Genomic DNA, 21939 nt, shown 5'->3' on the forward strand with positions numbered 1-21939 from the left:
ATTGGTATACTGCAATTCTTGTTGTTAGTAAGAAATATTTTAGTATCATTTAAAAACAAACAAAAATATCTAATAAGTTAATTTGTTCAATGTACTATTAATAATTTCAGATTGAAAAATTATATATATATATATATAATACTATACAACAATATTTACATTTGTGTATATACATATATACATACATATATAGATGAAAAATCATATATACAAATTTACATATTGTAAATAAATAAAATGTTGAATATAAATTTTCAATATAATTTTTTTCGAATAAGACAATAAAAAGTATCTGACCATACAAGTTTTTCTAATTTCATGACCATGAAAGTAAGGCAAATAGTCATGTATAAATTCAATGTTACAATGATTTCTTTTAATTATTAAAAAATACGTATGATGTTAAAAAAAAAAAAAAAAAAAAAAAAAAACATGAATAAACATATAATAATTTTTTTTCTTATTTTGATTTGAACAATATATATCAGTGTCAAAAAAAGGTGCATGTAAGAGAAATCATTTAGTGATTGATGTTTTCATTTTGTGTTTCATACTTTATATCTTTGTGCATTATGCTTTACAACTTCAAGTTCTCAAATATATTTTATAGTATCTGCATTTGGTTTTAGAGTAACTTGGGCATCTTTAAAAGGTTAAAACTATTCTTTATTCTTTAGCTACAAAACATTTCAGCAAACAAAAAAATAAAATTTAGTTAGTAACAAAGTAACACTAGAATCTTCGTCAAAACAAAAACAACGGTATATATGGGATAAAAGAGGAGTGAATGATGTGCCAATGGATAACTAGACGAGGTTAGTGACTGGATTGTAAAGACCAATTAATAACCAACATGGAGTCTAAATAAAGGATTAGAAATAATTAAACAAAATTTGCAAAAATTCCACATTATCCCGGCATAAGGATAAAACGGGTTTTCAAACAGAGTGGCATCAATATATCTTATTACAGTCACGACCTTTTTGAATTTTAAATGTTGAACCGTAGCCGAGGAGAGCATCAAATCCTACCACGAAAACAGGCACTACTTTCTCCAAAAATACCTTCCTCTAAAAATGGCCCCAACGGGACAAGCAATTCACATTTTTCATGGGACTCTGATTCCACAAAAGATGCGCATCAGTACCTCATGCTAAAAGTATTGACGCTTTGTCAGTAGGATTCCTTGGGAGTCTGCACACATTTATGATCCAGCCAGGAAGAGTATACCCGGCCTATTTGTATCCACGGATTTCAAGAGCATGAGAAAGAGGATTTAGTGTTTCTTTGTGTAAATGAGTTCTGTTAAAAAGAGGGCAGCTCCTTTAAGAGAAAACTATGTGAGCCGATCCTATATTGTTATACAAAAAGCCAAGCAACCTAAACTAAAACATTGCGTAGGGGGCCCACCCGAAGTCGAAATCACACTGGGGCGGTAAGTGATAGATGGTTGCATCCGAGGTCTGGTGCAATTGCGTATTCGGATAGAAATGGAACCAGAGGTATCAATCCAGTTAGCGATCCAAGGTTATTCGGATCCAGGATAACCAAGATCATGGATTCAAGGCCACATCATTTTTTCAGCAACTGTTCGGGACTGGAGGGAGACATCAAAAAAATCATTCAGAATTTGTGGAATACTTGAAAAGGAGAATGTGTCCATATATGTGATACTCCGAGCTAGCAAAGTATAAGCTGCATTCACCTGTATACATCGAAATATAAATGCATACTACTGGTATTTTCCTCTGCTAGCACCTGCACTTCCCGCATCCTAATCTACGTCGCATGAAAGTAATCACAATCCTCCACCCACTCAGACAACAGAGATCCACGCTGAGATTTTGTCTCGTGTTAATTGCTTAAACACCACTTCAGGTCTGGACAAGTTGGCACCAGAAGCATGCATCTCCATGTCCCTGCATATGTAAAGCATTCAACCAGCAATGATCACTTGATGATCACATGACGTAGGCGACAAAAAAATCTTACGAGGACCAGGAGTGAGAAAAACAAATAAAGCTGCACCAAAGCAGTTATAACTAGCAATGATCACTTGATGATCGTAAAAAGGTAAGGTTTTACTAACCTGAAAAGCCCCGCAACTGCTTCATATTTCGTATTAGCATTGGATGACTGATTCTGCAGAGCCAAACCAAAGATGTCAACTAGTATTCCGAAGAATCTATGGAGCACAAGGTCAAAACCTACCAAAATACAATAAATTCCTCTCATTCGAACACAATTAGTGTGGACATTTGGACACTCCGGTTTACAAACATATAGAAGAATCCGTGAATGTTTACATTGACCAAACCAATACCTGTCCGAGCGATGTGGCAGCATGAAGCATGCTTGCAAGCAGTCGGCGGTAGTCCTCTGGGAGAGTTTCATTACGACTCCCATCTTCAGTCGCTAACATGGACTTCTGCTCTTCCACTTCCATCGTGCTCGGATCTTGAACAATTTTGTCGGTGTGATTTTCTGAGTTTATGACATCCTTAGGAAGTGTGGGTTTTAGGTTACGATCATTGCTCTTGCAGGGCATATGTACACAATCACATAAGCTCTGTCCGTCTATACAATATGCACAACAGCTCCTTGTACAATCAGTCGACTTCTCGTTGGTACAGGGGCTTGATACTTTACTTGATTCAGGTTCTGTCTCCCGGTTCATCATGGAATCGCATGGCAGTTCAGACCTGCAACATAATGTGGCGTGTCAAAGACTACAAATCAGGTGATTTTTATTACAGCAAGAGACGAAAATGGTATCGACGAACAACGTACCCAGTATGTACAACTTCGCTCTTCTTGAGCTTTTTCTCCTGCTTCTTCGCTCGAGCCTGAGACTTCGACGAGGATTTGTTTTTCTGACGCATGTGCTTTTGTTGACTTCGACGTGACAAGAAAGCAGGACCATGTCTATGTCCAACAGTATGTGAAACTATACTGCATATAGGATCAGTTACATCTGGATGCCAAGTCACATACAGTTTTGGACGTGGCCCCAGACCGGCTTCCTCATGCCCACCTCGTAAGGCAGACCTTCGAAGTTTCAACGAGCTCTGCACATCAACGTAACCATTCTAAGTAAGGATACCGCCCACAAACCTCATCCTACTATGTTAGACCACATGTTTGAAGAAAACACTGAGCTAGATGCATTACAATATGAAAGCGGATCTCCGTTGTTATTCAGAAAACAAGGAAGAAACCAACGCTTACCGACGCCGTTTTCTCGCAATACGAAGAGAGCGCATCTGATGAGGAATCAGATGTTTCCGACTCTTGGACGGTAAGATCTCCAACATCGCATAACGTGATCGCAAACCCCCCATCTGATATATCGGTTTGAGAAGAAGCAGATCTGCGTCCTGTCTCTGGATTAGAGGTTGCAGAGGAACCTCTCACCTTACTTTTCGAAGCTCTCTTCTTGTTCTTCTTCTTAGAGAGAGAAGGTTTCTGAATCAAATCAATGCGCACGTTGCTGCCGCCATCTAGCCCATGTTCACATTTTCGCACCGACGCAGTCCGTGAAGCAGGCAGCAAAACTCGAAGATGCCCGTGTTTGGAGCTCTTTAAGTTATGCAAGTATGTGTCACAGTCAAAGCATAAGGCTATACCACAATGCTGGCACCATAGCAAGTTGCTCGCATCCTCTTCTCGTCCACCGCCGCAGCTCTTACCTCCTTTGAGGCAAGTCGAAATGTCATTAATGGACATCTGACAACCAAATTTCACAACGTAAGCATCAATGCACAGCACAATACCTACGTTCTCCACAAGCGCGAGCCAAAACACCACAACAAAAAATCACCACAAGCCTCAGATCTAGGCAACAAAGCGCATTTCAGTAACCTAACGGTATCCCAAGAGGAAATAACACCAAATACCGAAACACTACATTCCAACAAGACGTCATCCAATCTAAATCCCGCCAATTACGAGACATGTGCAATAAAAAATCACATCCGCTCATGCATCAACAGGCTCAACAACAATCCCAAAAAGAGACAAAAAAAAAGCACAAGAAGCACTTCATCACAGACCTCAGATCTACAAAAGGAATGTGCAGGGCCACTCGGCAAGAGGGAGAACACACGACACACCGACTTCAACACAGCAATCTGCAAAGCTCTGCTCCGCTTCCACGCACGCCGATACACCCCAAAAACGCTATATAGAACAAGACGCGGCCATTTTTGTGACAATACGACACAAATTCTACGACGAAGAGTTCTAATTCACACACAACGTAGCTCCTACGACGCAGATTGTGAAGGAATCGAGGAAGAGAGAGTAGGAAGAGGCGATCGCTGTCAGGCCGAGCGATTATAAACAAACCCTACTCTCCGCTCCACTTCCGGCGAAGGGCGACGCGCATCCCCGGCTCCTATAACCGTGAGCGTCCTTAGGACCGTCGATCTCTGTATTGGGTCGAAAGGCACCGTCGATCTGTGGTCATCGTCCCTCGCGCTCGGGGCGATGAATTCCCGAAAGCATGCAAAAAAAAGCTCTTGAACTTTCCGATACTTTCTGCCGACGTGGTCCTTGTAGACATGCCCACCCCCTGAAAAATCCGACGTGGAGACTGATGTGGGCGGACCTTATTTGCAGGACAGGGTGTCCTTGCGACGCGGATGTCCTATTGGCTCGAACTGTGACATGTCAGATACCAGGGTAAAGTCTGACCTGCTGATGTGGATCAGGCCTATCTCTTTGACATTTTCGGTGGATGGATGGCTGGATGGATGGGTAGATCGATGGCTGGAAGGATGGATGACTAGATGGAGGGATGGCTGGCTGGCTGGATGGATGGGTGGATGACTGGATGGATAGTTGGATGAATGGATGGGTAGTTGGATAAATGGCTGGAAGAAAGGAAGGGTGGATGGATGGATGGGTGGTTGGATGGATGGCTGTGAGGATGGATGGATGGATACGTGTCGATGGATGGATGGATGTGTGGGATAGATAGATGAATTAATTGGTGGATGGATGAATTTGTTGATGTGTGGATGTGTGGATGGATGGATGATTTTGTTGATGGATGGATGTGTGGATGGATGGATGATTTTGTTGATGGATGGATGTGTGGATGGATGGATAGTTTTGTTGATGGATGGATGTGTGGATGGATGGATAGTTTTGTTGATGGATGGATGTGTGGATGTGTGGATGGATGGATGGTTTCGTTGATGGATGGATGTGTGGATGTGTGGATGGATGGATGGTTTCGTTGATGGATGGATGTGTGGATGTGTGGATGGATGGATGGTTTGGCGGGATGGATTAATATTTGGATGAGGTTCTGTTCGTTGTAACAGTTAATCCATCGTAAGTAAGTACGGCTCCTCCCGACGAGATGCACCCGTACTAACTCTTTTTTCATAGAATTAAAATCAACCATTTTTTAAAAAAATTTATTTATGAAATTAAAATTGAAAATATTATGAAATTATATTCATTTCTCATGGAAATTTTGGAAATTTAATTATTATTTAAGATGTGAACTTTTAAATGAAATAAATCGGTTAAAATAAAAACCTTAATTTCCCAAACAAAAAATTTAAAAACATGAAAACAAGGTTTTTTTTAACTACATAAATACATACATACATATATATATTAAAGAAAAAAATATATGGTTATATATATATATGTATATATATATATATATATATATATATATTAGTTAAATTTTGAAAATATCACATATTAAAAAACATTGTAACTGTTAATGATGGTTGTTTTCTTTGAAGAGGAAGTAACAAAATAATCTCTTGTCCACAAATTCAACACTGTGTTTAGAACATTATTACAACTTAGTCCCATAAAATGTGATGATAAAAAACATTCAAAATAATCCTTTCAAGCCTTAAACTTAACCTAAACCCTTTTGTAATTCAGAACATATCAGACACGTGTATGGTTTTGTGATCTTTTTTTTGAATAGTTGATTTTGGTGCTCAAATTAGCTTTAAATTATGACATCTTACATATTTTAGGCCACGTGTAGTAAAATTCACATCACTTTCCAACCATATTGTTACTTTGCAATGTCTTCATCTATTTACAACCAAATGAATTACTACTTTTTATTTCTGTTTTACTGCGTTTTTATTTATTTATTTATTTATTTATATTTTTTGGTATCTTTTTTAATCTCACGTATGGGAAAAACCTAGAGATAATTTTTATACGTTTTTCAATATTATAAAATACTGTATTCTATTATTACTATTACTATTTTTGAGTTTTTAAAATTTTATTAAACAGCTAAATCATGAGAAACGAATTCATAAGATCTTTACTCATATTAGTTTAATTCCTTTTGGCATAGTATTTAAAAAAATTCTCTTAACTATTGTTCTTATTATATATGTGAATTTTACAAAGTTTTTGCATATCATATTATTGAGTAATAACACAATTGAGCCTTATTTATAGTGTACAGCATCAATTTTTTTGAAAATTTAAATAATGTTGAAATACTTGTTCTAGATTTAACTTACTCTCTCAATTTGGTCATCTTTTTACACATTTATATATTTATCAATGTTACATATAGTATGCTACTTGCATCAAATGCAACCATCATTTTTTACATTGCTATCTTTGTTTATTATAAAATGGAGAATGTCACATACACACTTACACTCTAACCAAGTTTTTTTCCTTCATATGAACCACAACAATTTGTCCCAGAAGTTCCTCAAATTCTTTTATTCCTAACCATTTACAAACTTGTTGTGGGACGTGGTCATAGCCCACCACCGTGGAAGGTGGGACCATAAATTCGATTACTATAGAAAGAACAGAGGTCAAAGAAAGTTCAATGGGAACATGAAAATAGCCATCAAAACAGAAAAAGCTAAGAAACCAACCATAGAGTGGGCGTTTTTATTTATTTTATTAATCCCTGGGAATACGTTCACTAAGAGCCACACTATTAGCATACTTTGTTAACAGGGTCAACACGCACATGATTGGTGGGACACAGTCAGGCTGTGCTCAAAGGGCCATTCATTTACTTATGTACCCATTTCACCCAAAAACCAGAACTCAATTTTACTGAATTAAAAAAAAGTTTAAAAGGATTAAAATTTTAAAATCTCATCCAACTGTATATTCTGCCCCGTTGTTGTCGACGGCGGGTGGGAAGCATTCTATTCTATGGACCCTCACAGAATCAACAACTCCCTGTTTTGTAACAGAAAAGAAAAGAAAAGAACAGTAAAAAAGGGGAAAAATAAACACATGCAACGGCAGAGGTTGTGGAGTCTCGCGGAGTCTGCCGGATTCTTCAACAACTGAGTGGGTGGTTGTGTCTAGAAATGGAGGTGAAATGATGAGCTTCGTGGGCCATGGAGTGCTGGTGGTCCCGCTGAGCTGCAATGATTTTCTTCACCTTCATCGTCGTCGTGTCTGTGTTGTTGTTGTGCAGCTTCAGCTTTCCTCTACCATCAGTGCTTCATCATGCTGCACTCATGGGCTTCACCACCAATTCTGGGAGAAAACACTGCAAAAAAAAAAAAGAAAAAAGAAAAACAAACAAACAAAACAAAAAACAAACAAACAAACAAACAAACAAATAGAGTACCACAGGCACCCCACTGATCACACCGAGCGGAGTTTCGGTGTTCTGGCTATGATTTTTATTGTAAGGCTTGCAGAAGGCGCTTGGAGGTATGAATCGAGATTGGACTGGTGTAGCCCGTGAGGGCTGCGGCTTGATGTGAGTCCCGTTCCATGTCCAGGAGATTCTTCGCACGCGGTGCGGTGTTGTGGATGGATGGATGGAGGGAGGGAGGATGCTGAAGCTTTTTTAAGACAGCACACAATGCAAAAGGGGGGGGGGGTCTTATATCCTCGAGTGATGGACTGCAGGAGTTGCAACCATTTGGAACAAAATGATGGTCGGGTTGGTCACGCAAATGGTGTGCTGCCCCCGCCCTCACCCAACCACCGACTTATTCTTGATGACGGAGAAGCGAGCGAAGGTGATGCGATGCCCATGATTTCATTGTTTGACCGGAATTCTAAAATGTAGGCGTGGCTTGATGCTCTCAGTACTTGAGCTTTAGTGTACCTGCTTTAAACAATGGTTGTGATATATTGAGAGGACTGAAAACGTTGGGGATAGAAATCAGAGCCTGGAACATGAACGAGGAACTGGGCACATCGCGAAGATCCCATGGTCCCAGCAGAAAGCAGAAAAGCAAATTATTATTGTTGTTGTTGTTGTTGTTATTCTTATTATTGTTACTAAAAAGAAAAAGTTTGAAGGAGCTGGGCGCATGGAAGATTGGAGATTGAAAATCAGGGAGCTAGAACAATAAGTACCGCTGCTTTAGGTCAATTTTCAATCACCGAATGTTGAGTACACCGAACGCTGTTGGATAGTTAAGTGGGCATTTGTCATGAAGAGAAAAAAAAATCTACTTACCAGATTGCCAAAGGACGCCGTCGGTTAGTATATAATCAGGACGAAAATGCATTTCATTATGAAAGGTTGGACAAGGTTGGGGGGATTCGAGTTCCAGTAGGGAAAGCGACCTCTAATCTTTCTTTGTCTAGTAGACAAGAAGAAAAAACACCCTCTTGCACGAAGCGTTGCTCTCGTGTACTCGCACAACTCGTTGTCCAGTTCCTCGTTTGAAAGGGCACCACCACATCAGGGGCTGCGCCAAGGTATCCTGAGCGCTCAACGTCCAGCGGACTGGACAAGCAATCTGCACCCCATGCGCTGCAGCAGAGACCGTGTGAAATAGACGCCGGGGGCGGTAGAAGTGAAACGAGAGAAGGCAGAGGTAACTTTCAGGGAGCGGTAGACAAGAATGCGGACAAGTATTGGCTGGTACCACAGCACAAGAGTACAGGATTGGAGTGGGGCAATGTCAGAGACAGAGGGGCGGTCTGTTCTGGTTGGTTCCATGAGTGATACAGCCTCCAATCCGGTACTGCTCTCCCCTTGAGCTCAGGCCTTGAGCAAGCGCCGGCCTAGTCGAGCAGACGATCACTGCAGGTGGCTGACTGCATTGCGGACCGTAGCTGAGCGGACCCAGTAGCCGGGCAGTTGGAATGGGAAATTCTGGCCGATTGGCATTGTGAAGGGTCCTCGGTTGAATGTTGTTGGTGGGATTGTAGCGTGCAGCTAAGGTCCATGCATGTTTTGTACTAGAAAGAGAGGGCGAGAAAGAGAGGGCGAGAAAGAGAGAGAGTGAGAGTCCACTAGAGACTGACACTGTTTGAGGAGAGGAAAGCCTGGATGAAGTGATGAGAGAAAGATCTTGGGATAAGAAGCTGGACAACGCGACGCAGGCAGACACATGCATCGATTGCGTATTGAGAGGAGGGGGACGTGAGCGGAAGGGGAAGGACGGCGGGGTAGCTTGGTTATGGCTGGTTATGGCCTGCGGGATGATTTCAAAGTGTCTCCACGGGAGTTGTGATTACATTATCCGTTTCTGCTGTTTGGTTATGATGTGTGTGGCAATTTGAGCGAGGTTTGATCACGACGATACAACACTATTTGTCTTGCCACATTCCAGTCCATTCGGAGCAACTCCAGTCTCATGGTTTTGAACAACCATTAGGAGCTGCAGGTTTTCTGAGACGAGAGGGTTCGTCGGAACAATTTCTGAGGATGATTGGAACACTCAGGCGAATAATTTCCAGGATGACGTGATCACTTTTTCCTGAGTGACGTAATTTGAAAAGAGCTTTGGAATCTGCTCAGCATGATTTACTCCTTGCAATAGCAGCCCCAGGAACAGATTGTGCCTGCTGCTTCGCCCTCACTGTCCAAGATAGCCAGGCCGTTTCATGCAGAGAATCCATGATGACCTCCGATAGGTACTGCGCATGCGTTCTTTCTTTTAAGTGATTGATTATAGTGATCTGCAGCTGTTGTTGCAGCTATTCCGTCGCCAAACGTGAACCAGCTGGTGTGAGAGCTTCGTGAAACAACTTGAAGAATGCGAACTCTCAGGTTTCAGATTTTGTTTCTTCTTCTCACAATGGTTTCTCGTCTGGCCGTCGCCGGCCGCTTCATACCTGGTGAGCTCTGCAGTTGGGTCTAGCAATTCGCTTCACTTGCATGGTTTAGAGTTTGGAGAGGTGTAACTAAGACACAGCTCGCAGAAGAAGTCGCTGTGACCATCGGGGTATTGTTTTGCCTCATTCAGCACTAGTCAATTTGACACGCGAGGGTCATTGTTCATGATCTCAGGTCCACCATTGACTGCAAGCTCCACAGCTACACCCCAAGTCGAGTTAACTTGGGATCCAAAATCTGAGGAAGAAATGGAAATTGCAGAAGTGATCTGGAATCGTGACCGTCAATATCAGGTGAATATCAGTTCTTTATGAAGAAACCATTCAGGTATTTACCAATGTACGGTGTTTAAATTGATCTAACATTCTTCCGTCAACGCCTTTGACATTCTTCAGGGCATTTCTGTAAGCGTTTTAAGCACTGAGAACACACGCCCATTCTCACGCGCATAAAATAACATGGTTAGTGTCCAAGATGAATTTGAGTCCAAGTTCCTGTTTCTCGGGGTAACTCCACTCGTCAAGACATGTAGTTGGACCGCTGAAGTCAACACTGCCATGCGTTTATTGCAGGATTTGAGTCCATGGTCTTCTCAAAGAGCCAATATTCGTCACGGTAACGTCAAGGTCGTCGGCAGAGACCGTTCAATCTTCGGCCACCGGATTTTGCTGGGTTCAGCTCCCCCGTCTTGCCAAGGGAAGTGTGGAGTGTGTGTTCCCTGCAGCCCAATCCACGTTTCCCTCGGCGGTCCGCATGGGTCAATCACGCAGCAAGAGTATTATCCCGAGGTCTGGAGATGCAAATGCGGCAACCATTTTTTCATGCCTTAGAGCCAGTCGCCATCTGCATGCGGCCCTGTAATTCCAGTTCATTGTAACCTGAAGAGCAGCTTTTTCAAAGTAATTTGCTCATCCGAAACACCACGTTTAGCCTTAAAAAACGATGTAGACATTGAGAGATTTGTACAGTATTGAGTTCGATCCGGTATGTAAAGTAAAGGAGTTGAGATTGAATACGAAAGATGTGCTGGGGCACAGCTGATGCAAGGATTGCTTGGGTTTCAGGGATAGATTGGCTCATGGTTCTCACCATGCTCATCAAGTTCCGGATAGAGATACTATGTATATTCAGGTCGTTTGGTTGGGTACAGCATCGATGCGGCAATGCCTAAAATTGGGCCTGTCAATGTTGTGAACAAAACTCCCACCTCATAGTTAACGGTACGAGCCACAATTTTTTTTCTTTCAGGTTGGTTTTGCAAGTACAGCCTTGTTTGGTTTGCATTCGAAGTGATGATGCACTGCTGGAACGATCATCACTGCGTCTGCTACTGAGCGGGTCGAACCCATTGATTTGGTTGAAGTGTGGCAACCCAGTTGATTCCAAATGTGGACTGAGTGACTCATGGGAACTGCTTTTTGCAGTGCACAGTACTGAGCAGTAAGCGACAAATAATGCTTGAAGACATGCACAACAAAATAAGCTGTACTGAGGCATTCATCGTCCCAGTTACGACAACCCCAATCAGGGAACAGAGTGACTCCGTCGGGACTGCACAGCATGGACCAAGTCAAACGAATCGGGGCAGTCAATGTGCTCTGCTCCTCCCTTGTTGACACAATCATGCCTCCAATCTGCACTTCTTTTATTCAACTTCACCGTGACTGTGTCTAAAACAGAATTTATTTATTTATTTTTAAACTTAAAAAAAATAAAAATTCCCTTCAATTCCAACAGCCCACATTCTTTTTACCATCTGTACAACACTCTTTGAAATCATGCCCATCATCGACTTTCCACTACTAGAGTCCAACTCTTCGCAAAATCAGAGACAATATTGTCTGCTGCCTGAACTTGCTTCAACACGTTGCAAGGGGTTGCTTTTGCGACCACAGTTTTCAGCTGCTTCAGTGATTGAACAGCATGATCGTGAGCATGATTGCCTCGCACACATGCACCCAACTACAGGTAAGATTGAATCGAGGGTTTCATTGGCACTGGAATCTCAAAAACCCTAACACGACTTAAATTGAAAATCACGATTCTCATTACAACAGCGGATTCCAACCGCACCGGGATAGATGGAGAGAGCGCAGGGAGTGAAAGAGATGATGCGAGACTGACAAATCAACCATGATGGCACAAAGGTTCGATTCACCCACCGTCCGGGGAATATTGGCGTGGAGGATTGGGCGACTAGGTTGTTGCGTGATGCTGCAGAAATATTCCCGGAAGCAGATTCGTGTGGTGGAGTATCTGGCAGCGGGAGTTACGGCGATTCCCCCATCGGAATCTGCAACCCTTTCGATGCTCCGACTTCGCGAGTTCCAGCCTGCAAGCTTCCACTGCGATCCTCTGTCGCGAAAGACTCTTCGGGACTGTGCAGGATTTAGGGTTTCGTCCAGTTTTTGAAGTTCGTCCAAGTTCAGTTTTCCGTCGGATTGTTGGATTTCGTCCATGGAGTCCGACACGAGACAGCCCAGCTAAACTAGACTCTGCTCACTGAATTATTTGATGACTTTGATTATTATGATTTTATAATTTTAATTCATTTGGTAGCAAGTAATGTGTTGCTTTGAAAATTCAAAATTACTCCGATTTAGATTTATACCACATTTGTTCAGAGATTCAAAAGGTAGTAGTTGTTATTTGACCTTTGGTGAAGATGATTTTTATACTTGATAATATAACCTAAAAGAATTGACTAATGAATGCAACAATATATTGTTTTCTGTCATTTATCACTTGTCAAACTTGTGATGTATATACAAGGATGAAAATAGTTTACTTAAATTTAAGAAATGTCTTCTGTAAGCTTGTGCATTAAATTTATTATATTTTCATGAATGATTCAAAATCAAATTGTAAATATAGCTGCTTTTATTATTATTATTATTATTATTGAATCTATTTAAAATGATAAAAAATCTAAATTTAATTGGTGTCACTTTAATAAACTTATTTTGACATTCTTGAATTGAAAAATCAAGTAAATGAAACCCAACAACAAGTTGTTCTTGGTTGATTAACCATTCAATCTGACTTTGTTTTATTCATCCGTTTTAAGTTACTGAAACAAATATTTTTTTAAAATTACTAAGTGTTCACTATGATATTATCTACCAATAAATGAAGAACAAACATAAAATTGTTAAATTGACATAGGCATTTACTAAATTGATCCACCTATCATCTTTGGTTGAGGATTCAACCATTTTATTATTGGTTTTTGACCAATACAAATCTAGCAAAGGAGAGTTTTTTGATAGTGGTTAGGATAGGTGAGTCAATTCAATAAATACTTGGATCAATTTAACAATATATATATATATATATATATATATATATATATATATGTTAAAATTTCTTTCAAAATAAATCTAACTTATTACATTTTGTTCACCAATTTCTTTTGTTTATCATAATATTTTTTATTTTGACAATTTTTTTGTTACAAAATATAGCTAAGATGTATAGTTTTAGATAGTTATTTCATAATAATAGCTTATAGATGTACAAACATTAAATTTGAAGATTTTGTAAAAAATACTTCAAAAAATTAAGAAAAAAAATTTATAAATTTTAATATATACCAATAAATAAAATTGATTAAATTCAAAAAATAAAATATAAAAAAAATTGAATTTTAGTATATTTACTAAATTGGTCCAAAATCAAATTAAATAAGTTTGACACTATATTTTTAATATTACAAATATATCAATATTAACACCACTTATAGAACCTTGCATTATTATATTATTCATGAAGATAGAATCATGTTTAGAAATTAGTAATTCAAGTATTCTACTTATATTGGAACTATTTCTATTTTATGTGATTTAATACAGATCTTCTATTGAGGAAGTATTATTGACATGGTATTAAAGTAATAAGATGTCTTAGGATGGGGTCATTAAAGCACATAGTCTTAGTGAGCAATGTTCCTAAACTAATAGAGAAGATTTAGACACAAATGAGTTATATTATTTGTCTAATATATATAACAAAGCGAGTAGTATTCTTACATTAATAGTTTAATAGTTTAATAGTTTAGAGGTTAGAGAGATAAGATGACAAAATACGCAAGTCATAGAAACTCCATTAAGCTAATAGGACTTAATAATTATTACATATGGCAACTCAAAATGAAGGCCATATTTAAATAAGAGAATGTCTAGGACTTAACAAAAAATCACTTTCAACCTAGAAGTTTTCTTATAACAATTGTAGGCACTCAGTATATCAAAAAATCTATGACAAAGGCAAAAAATCTTATCTTATCAAAAATACAACTCTTAATAAATAATAGTCTTCTTGATTTTGTTGCAACTTTCAATAATCTAGCTTGTATATAGGCTAGATTCTATTCAAAATTGATATTTGAAAATCAATTACAATTGCTAATACTCATAAGTTAGCTTCACACATTGAAAATAGCAAAAGAAGGTCTATAGAAGATTATGTCAAAAAAACAACTAATATGAGAAATAAACTTCTATCTATAGCAGAAGTTGTTTTTGATTAGAGCATCTTTAAGTTCGTACTTAATGGATTGTTCAAAAGTTATGAAGGTATTCTTTAAACCTTGAATAACCTTGATACAATTTTAATATTTGAATAGTTGACAATCAAGCTATTGTCACAAACATACATATTTACTCCAATAATCATCTATATGATTAAGTAGAAGTAGATAAAAATAAGTTAATTTCATAATATCTTCTAAAAAAGCTTCCTAAAAGCTTCATAGATATTCCTTTGACTTTACACATGTTTGTAGTTAATTCATAGGCTAGAAACTTGGTCAGCAAATTAGCCACGTGACACACATATTAGTAGCTTATAGAACAAGTTAACTATAAGGTGCATATATAGATAACTTTCTTTCTAAGTTAAATCATGTGTCTAACAAAGTCAATATATGTTGGAGGTCCTATAGAATATCTCTACATAGCTTCTAATTAAAAAATATATTTAGAAGTAAGAGTTAAGCCTTCTTTACTCTTATCAACGTCTTTCTAGTCCTTACTCTTGTTTTAAGACTTTCTAGTCTTCTTGTCTTTGACAATAGCTATTCTAGTTTAATATATTACAATCTTTGAGTGATTGCCTAGTCTTTTCAAGTGAAACAAGAGTATATTGAGATTTTTTTCTTTGAGATTTATATTCTTAACAACTACTTATAAAAGTACCTCGACATGAGTATAGAACATTTCAACTAGGAAATAAGGAGGCTTTGATAATTTATTTCCACTAAAGAATCAACATTCAAATCCTTGATTTTTATGCTCTTTAATTCCAGGATGAATTTCTACATGACTCTAACTTCAAAGTAAGAGGCTATCATAGTGAAAGTAGATTTTTCAGAGATAGAAGGACTTGAATTCAAAGACATAGGGACTTGAATCAAGAGACATAAATTTGTATTGATCTGGATTACATAAGGTTAGCCAATTGATTGTGTGTAATTTTTCTACATTGATGGATCAAAATTGATTCATATGTTTGGTCTCAAACTCCTCTTAGTTACAAAATCCACTTTGAGCTCCATAATTTTGAGCTTGATATTGCTATAAAATGGATGTTGTACCTCTCAAATAACTAGCTGCATACATAATTCTTTGAATGGTGCTTGCTCCAAATAGTTGGAAGTATTGTCGCATGTTGAAGAGCCATTGACATATATCTTCTTGCCTTGAAGTTCGAGAATATGATTCAAGCTTGCTTAATTTTAACCTAACAGATGTTAACTATCTTGCCTTAGAAGCTTTCATTTATCTTTGTAGAGTAGCTATTTAATCTACGAGGTATTGTACCTAAGCCTCTATTCAGGATGGCTTTGCAATATCTCCCATCTTACAATTTCTTTGCCAAACTTTGCTAATGTAATGCCTTCTACTCTTCCAATTGACTTTTTAAAATTAGCTCATAGTAGCTCCAAAACAATAATTGATATGACTATAGTAATTAGCCTCTAATTAGATAGTGACTACTAACACATTATTAAAGAACAAACTAACAATCGCTCTAATATCAATGAAATAGGACTAAATTCTCTTAAAGATCTAAAACCCCTTTAATCTATAGTAATATAAATCTTATCACAAAATAGTATAAAATAGTGTCATATGGCATGATTTGCTATCTGGGAATACATTGGCTATCTAATTGTAAAGAGTTTAGCTTAAAACTTTATATGAATCTTGTCTTAGCTTCCAAAAATCTTTTGATTTGCATAAAACTCAAAATATAACAAAATCCCTTCAAAACAATTTTTTCCTGCAAAGGGTTTTCTCTTCTCAAACTTTAGAAATTCATAACGCTTGATCTAATAATTCAATTTGTCTCAAATTTATAGAATCCATAGAAATTATCTTTAACTTTTATCACAAAAAAACCAACTACAAATTCACTTCCAATCTTCTGGCATCTAAGAATCCCTAGCAGATACTCTAAATCCTAATTTACAAGCATCTGAGTACTATTTTCTTAATATTTTAAGAATCCAATATTCAAATGTCATCAAACTTATGTACAAAGTTTATTAACATGAAATTACACATTTTTTGAAATTATGAGCCAAAACCTTGTCAAATTGCTCAAGATATAGCTCAAGATACAACCACTAGTAAACCAGGTCACTTACTATCCTTAGATTGCATGCATTGACTTCAAAATCTAATAACTCCTTTATTTCAACTTGAAATCCAGCAAGCAATATATAAAAAGTATAGCCGCAAAAGTGTTCTCTCTAGTTGCAATCGCCGATCCTCAATTGCCATCTGTACACGTGCATTATGTCAAAAAGAAAGACAGTAGCTTCCAAATCACCACCTTAACTTTGAGTGCCTATATCTCCTTCATATAAACTCTAAATCATATAAAATTTGTACCAAAACTATAGCCAAAAACCTAAACTTGTTGACCTTAGCCTTCAAAGCTCAAATGGTTCCGAAAATCTAACTCTAATCTCTAATATGGCCTCGAGTAGCCTCCTCAAAGCTTTGATCAATATGAAATGGAGATTTTCATCATCTATCTCCATTCATCTATATTAGTGCCCTAATTACTCCCTTTGCTATCAAAATCCTTCTTCAATCCTTTTTTTTATAAGATTTATATAATTTATACTCTAAATATAAAATAAAAGAACCAAAATAAGTTTTCAAATGTCACCAATGTCTAACAAAGGTGACTTTAAATATTTAGAAGTTACTATCAACCAAAACCAATCTTAAAAGCCACTATCAAAAAAGAAATTAAAATTATACAAATTATATAGTAATCTTTTTAAACAACCTATTCTTAAGGTAATATCAAATTATATTCTATAACCAACTAAAATCTACTAACATGGCTTTCATCATGTTACTTAATAAATTATATATTAAATACATAATTACATTATTTTTATATAGTAGCCGAACCACAACACGACATCCACCCCCTCTAAACCTGTGCATCCTCTAGTATGCTCCAAGAAGAACTAAAGTTTTGATTGGCTTCATATCACTTCTTCAATAATGTATTCTTCAAAATCCAATTCTTCTTCCACATACTTAGATAGATCAAACTCTTCTTCAATATCTTCAAGGATTAGTTCTTGATCTTGTTGTTTGAAAAGTTATATATGTTTTCCTGCAATTGGAAATTTGAATCTTGTTCCATCTAATTTTCTTAATGCATATGTAGCATTATTTAAAATATGTACAAATACATAAGATCCAAATCAATACTTAGAGAACTTTTTAAGAGCACTATATTGATTATCTAAGCTGTTGTCATGTATCAAAATCCAATCACCTTCTTGAATATCTTTTGGCCTCAATCTTTGTCACTAATCAAATCTATCTTTATTCTTCAAGTGCGACTTCCTCAGCCTTATAATTTCTTTTTTCATATCTTCAAGTCTTCTCTCTAGTTGATGAATTCAAAGTATAAGAAGTTCTTTAGATATATTGTCTTGCCAAGGCAAGATACTCCAAGTAGGTATTTGCTCTTCAATTGGCATAATGGACTTCTATCCTTGCATTAACTCTACCAGCGTATATCCTATCATTGAACTGTGAGTAGTACGATTAGCCCAAAAAATAAATGGTAATAACCATGGCCATTCTCTTATTCTTCCTTTTCAAGCTTTAACAATGGCCCTTATAATAGGAGGATGACCTTGCTCACTTTTAGCATTGCCTTCCAGATTATAAGATGTAGTAAGAGCTAGCTTGACTCCACATCTTTCAAAGAACTGTCTAGCCTCATGTGCACCCAATTTTCAACGATTAGCAATAATTTTTCCAATACATCCATATCTACAAATCACATCTTCTAGTAAAAATCTACAAAATCCTTCAATAGATTTTATTTGTAGAACTCTTTGTTTTATTTGGTTAGATAAATCTTCTCGTACTAGAGTCAAGTACCACATTTGCCATATTTCCATAGGCATAGTAACTAGGTCCATAATCCATTTATAATGTATTGCAAGTGGATATGTAGGATGTAATCCATTTCTATGATAAATCTTTGAGTATATCTAACAAGTCTGGCATGATTCTACAAACTTCACCACATCTCTATACATGTTACGCCACCAATATTTTTCTTTGAACTTGTTAAAGTTGGCATAAATACTTCTATGTTTAGCCTACAAACTATCATGGAATTCATGGATTAATTGTTCTTGCATCTCTTTCTTGCAAACTAGTCTCTGTGGCATTCCAGTATCCTCTTTGCATTGCTTCCATAGGTAACCACCTTGTAAGAGGTAGTTATAAGCTTTCTGTCTAATTTATTTGAAATGAGTATCACTCCATCCTGATTGTCTTGATATTGTACTTAAATAGTGTTCAATATCAATCCATTCTTCTTCATATAATTCTTTTGTAAATGGTCTTGGATATTCATCCTCTACTTGTTGTGTCCTAGAATAAAAGGTAGTACCTATATATTCAATATCTTCAATCAAATCTTCTTTTTGTTCATATCTAGCTCGAGATAGCATATCTGCTATAAGATTGTCTTTGCCTGCTATATGCCTAGATTGAAGATTCAAAGATTTAATATATGCAATCCATCTTAGCATAGCAATATCAAGGATGTTACAGCTGATAATTATTTTGAATAGTGGCAAACAATCTGTTTCTACTATCACTAGTGTCCCAATTAAATATTTTCTTTCATTTTTCATAGTTGTAACTATTCTCCATAGCTCCTGTTTTACCTGTGGATAGTTTCTTTGTCGTTCACTTAATACTTTAGCTCCAAATCTAATAGCAAACATATTACCTTCTTCAACGTTTTGTCCTAAAGTCCAACCAACAACTATTGGACTAGTATCAATTATAAGTATCACCGATTTGCCATCCTCATAACTTATCCTTCATAATACATGTCGAGAAGATAATAATTGCTTTAGCTTTTGAATTATTTCTATTTGCTTCTTCTTCCATTTAAATCTGTTTTTTTTTTTGTAGCAAACTATAAAGAGAATCAGCTACATGTATATAATGAAGAATCCATACACAATAAAATATGCAAACTCCTAAAATCCTCTGTACTTCTATTTGTGAGCTATAAATATCCTTCATTCGTTGTTTGACATCTACCTTATTAAAATCAAGTTTGTGACCAAACCATCTATACAAATGCTCTACAATAACAACTTCTTGAACTCCTAAGGTAGATTTAGCTTTTGATAGTGTCAAATGAACCTCTTCAAGTCGAGATAAAATTTTGTCACAATTTAAAATATGATTAGATACAAATTTACAGCACCCATTCTGATCCATTGTTTCATTTTTTTCTTCTTCCATATATCGTTTTATTGGAATATCATCGAAGAAAGGCATAGTCTTTTTTGAAATGAAATCATGAAGAACCTTATTCATCCCATTCATCATATGAGCTACCGAGTTTGTTGCTCTTTGTGGCAATGTACACATCTTAACCAATCCTAAAGGTGTTCTCATAGTAGTGATATCTTTACTTCTTTCAGCTAGTTGAAATTGATTATATCCAGAATAGAGATCTCCAATAGAATAAATAGCTCTACTAACAAATACCTTAATAAATTCTCTAATAATTAGTCTAATCTCAATATTTTCAATGGTCACTTGATTCACTGGTTGCATATCTTGAATAAACCGTAGTGTTCCATTTTTCTTTGGTACTGTAAACCAATGACTGGAATATGGTGCAAATGATGGCTCTAGGATCTTCATTTATATCTTTTCTTTTAAGAGCTCCATAAGTTTAGGTAGATGCACTTTAGGCACTGAAATTGGTCTTCAATCTCAAGGAATATGTGGAACTATAAATATAATCATTGGTGCCACAACACTTGCATCGACACATCCAATTTCTAAAGGTTCAAAAGCAAAAGCCTTTCCATGCATATTTAATATATTTCTAAATTCTATTTCTTCAACAGGTAATAGAAAATTTATAGATCCTACTTTCAATTCATTAAGTGTATTCTTGATAAACTTGTAGTCAATTTCTTTAGGATCCCGTAAGTCCTTCTCCTTCAAAGCTTATTGAACTTGATGATTGGAATCACTAGGTAATGGTATAGCTACAAGTTTTATTTTCTTCTCTACATTTTTGTATCTAGTTTCAACTTTCACTTCGTAATCTTAAAATTCTTGTATAGCTAAGTAGAACTCTCTTGAATATACTTACACCACTTGATCTTCATTTCTTTGTTCAACCTCTAAAAGTTCTTCCATAAAATCTTCTAAACCAGTTTTCATATATACTCCTACTATCTTATCATCTCTATCAAGCACATCTACTCTTTTTAGGTCTTTTTTTGTTCTTTGCACAATTTTTTTTCTCACTTTGGTAGATCATTAAGTTGTGTATATATAGCAAATTCTTTCTTAGATAATTTTACAACATCTGTAGAAAAGGTATTTTTTTTTTCATGCGAGAGTACCTTCTTTGATGTACTACTACATTCTTGCTCTATAGTGGTACCCTGCAAAAATCCGTAAACTCTTCACTAATCCTTGGTAATAAATCACTTTATAAATAATCCCGATCGCACTCATGGTTTGCAGGTATTGTTAGAAATTGTACTATCTTATTTCCATCTTGACTTTTAATATGGGCATATGCTGATCCGTCATCCAAAATCTTAGTCTCCATCCTCTCAGCTGTAATATATGGTTGACGAAAAATCACTGGATATAAAGTAGTGCCTTGAACAAAAACATTTTGTTCTGTGGTCACATCTCCAACCTTTAGCTTCATATTTGGGTAAGTACCATAAAGATCTCCTCGCGTATTATTTATTGCCCAAATCACCCAACTATGGTTAATATCAATGGGCCACCTTTCACATTTGTAGACTTCTTTTGACATAATATAAATTTCAAATCCATGGTCAATGAAAGCAATTACTGATTCTAACAAGTCTTCTATTTTTACTAAAATCTCTGTGGTGGCTCTTCTCAAATGTCCCTTGGTATAGTGTCTAGGGTCCTTGTCATCATCATTGTATTCATACAAATCAAATTGTCTTTTTTTTATTGATACAACGTTCTGCCAATTTATGTTCTTCTTCTTTAGTAAAGATTGTATTGAAAGCATTAGATACAATAAATTCTCCTATCAATTACCTCTTTCGTTTAATGGTGTCGATAATGACTTCATGAAACTCTTTCTTTGCAATGCGTAAAATTTCTTGTAGAGTAAATTCAATTTTGACATTGAATACTCTCTCTTCCAACACTCCTTTCAAATTTGTGGCTGCCTTAATATGTGTTTGTAGCTTATAAGTAACATGCTTACTCTTTCCTTTGTCTTTATCAACTTCTAACATTTCTTTCCATTTCTCTTTTGGCAGTGGTGCTTTTTCAAGGTGCAATGTC

The 21939-nt window shown here is 36.6% G+C and overlaps 2 protein-coding genes across 5 annotated transcripts; one reads left to right on the top strand and one right to left on the bottom strand.

Annotated features, from left to right (window-relative positions):
* Positions 1-1619: 1619 nt before the first annotated feature.
* Positions 1620-4298, bottom strand: LOC112288201 (uncharacterized). 2 transcript variants are annotated; one of them, XM_024532178.3, is made up of 6 exons: positions 4113-4298; positions 3229-3726; positions 2791-3068; positions 2324-2702; positions 2090-2142; positions 1620-1919 (listed from the first exon to the last, which is right to left on the bottom strand). In XM_024532178.3, exons 2-6 carry the CDS (start codon positions 3724-3726, stop codon positions 1817-1819), a joined length of 1311 nt encoding a protein of 436 aa, XP_024387946.1. In that variant the 5' UTR covers positions 4113-4298; the 3' UTR covers positions 1620-1816. The 2 variants fall into 2 exon arrangements, with proteins under 2 accessions (XP_024387946.1, XP_024387937.1); XM_024532169.3 differs by having other exon boundaries at positions 4053-4298.
* Positions 4299-8519: 4221 nt separating this feature from the next.
* On the top strand, positions 8520-11804 carry LOC112280042 (polygalacturonase). 3 transcript variants are annotated; one of them, XR_012218071.2, is made up of 5 exons: positions 8520-10065; positions 10238-10356; positions 10636-10962; positions 11128-11283; positions 11488-11804. XR_012218071.2 is itself a non-coding variant. In XM_024514977.3 (3 exons), exons 1-3 carry the CDS (start codon positions 9984-9986, stop codon positions 10891-10893), a joined length of 459 nt encoding a protein of 152 aa, XP_024370745.1. In that variant the 5' UTR covers positions 8523-9983; the 3' UTR covers positions 10894-11310. The 3 variants fall into 3 exon arrangements, 1 of the variants encoding a protein (XP_024370745.1); XR_016504425.1 differs by having other exon boundaries at positions 8523-10065; positions 10636-11283; XM_024514977.3 differs by lacking the exon at positions 11488-11804 and having other exon boundaries at positions 8523-10065; positions 10636-11310.
* The last annotated feature ends 10135 nt before the right edge of the window (positions 11805-21939 follow it).

The sequence above is a fragment of the Physcomitrium patens genome, chromosome 1, assembly GCF_059467195.1.
Source record: "Physcomitrium patens ecotype Gransden chromosome 1, ASM5946719v1, whole genome shotgun sequence".
NCBI lineage: Eukaryota > Viridiplantae > Streptophyta > Bryopsida > Funariales > Funariaceae > Physcomitrium > Physcomitrium patens.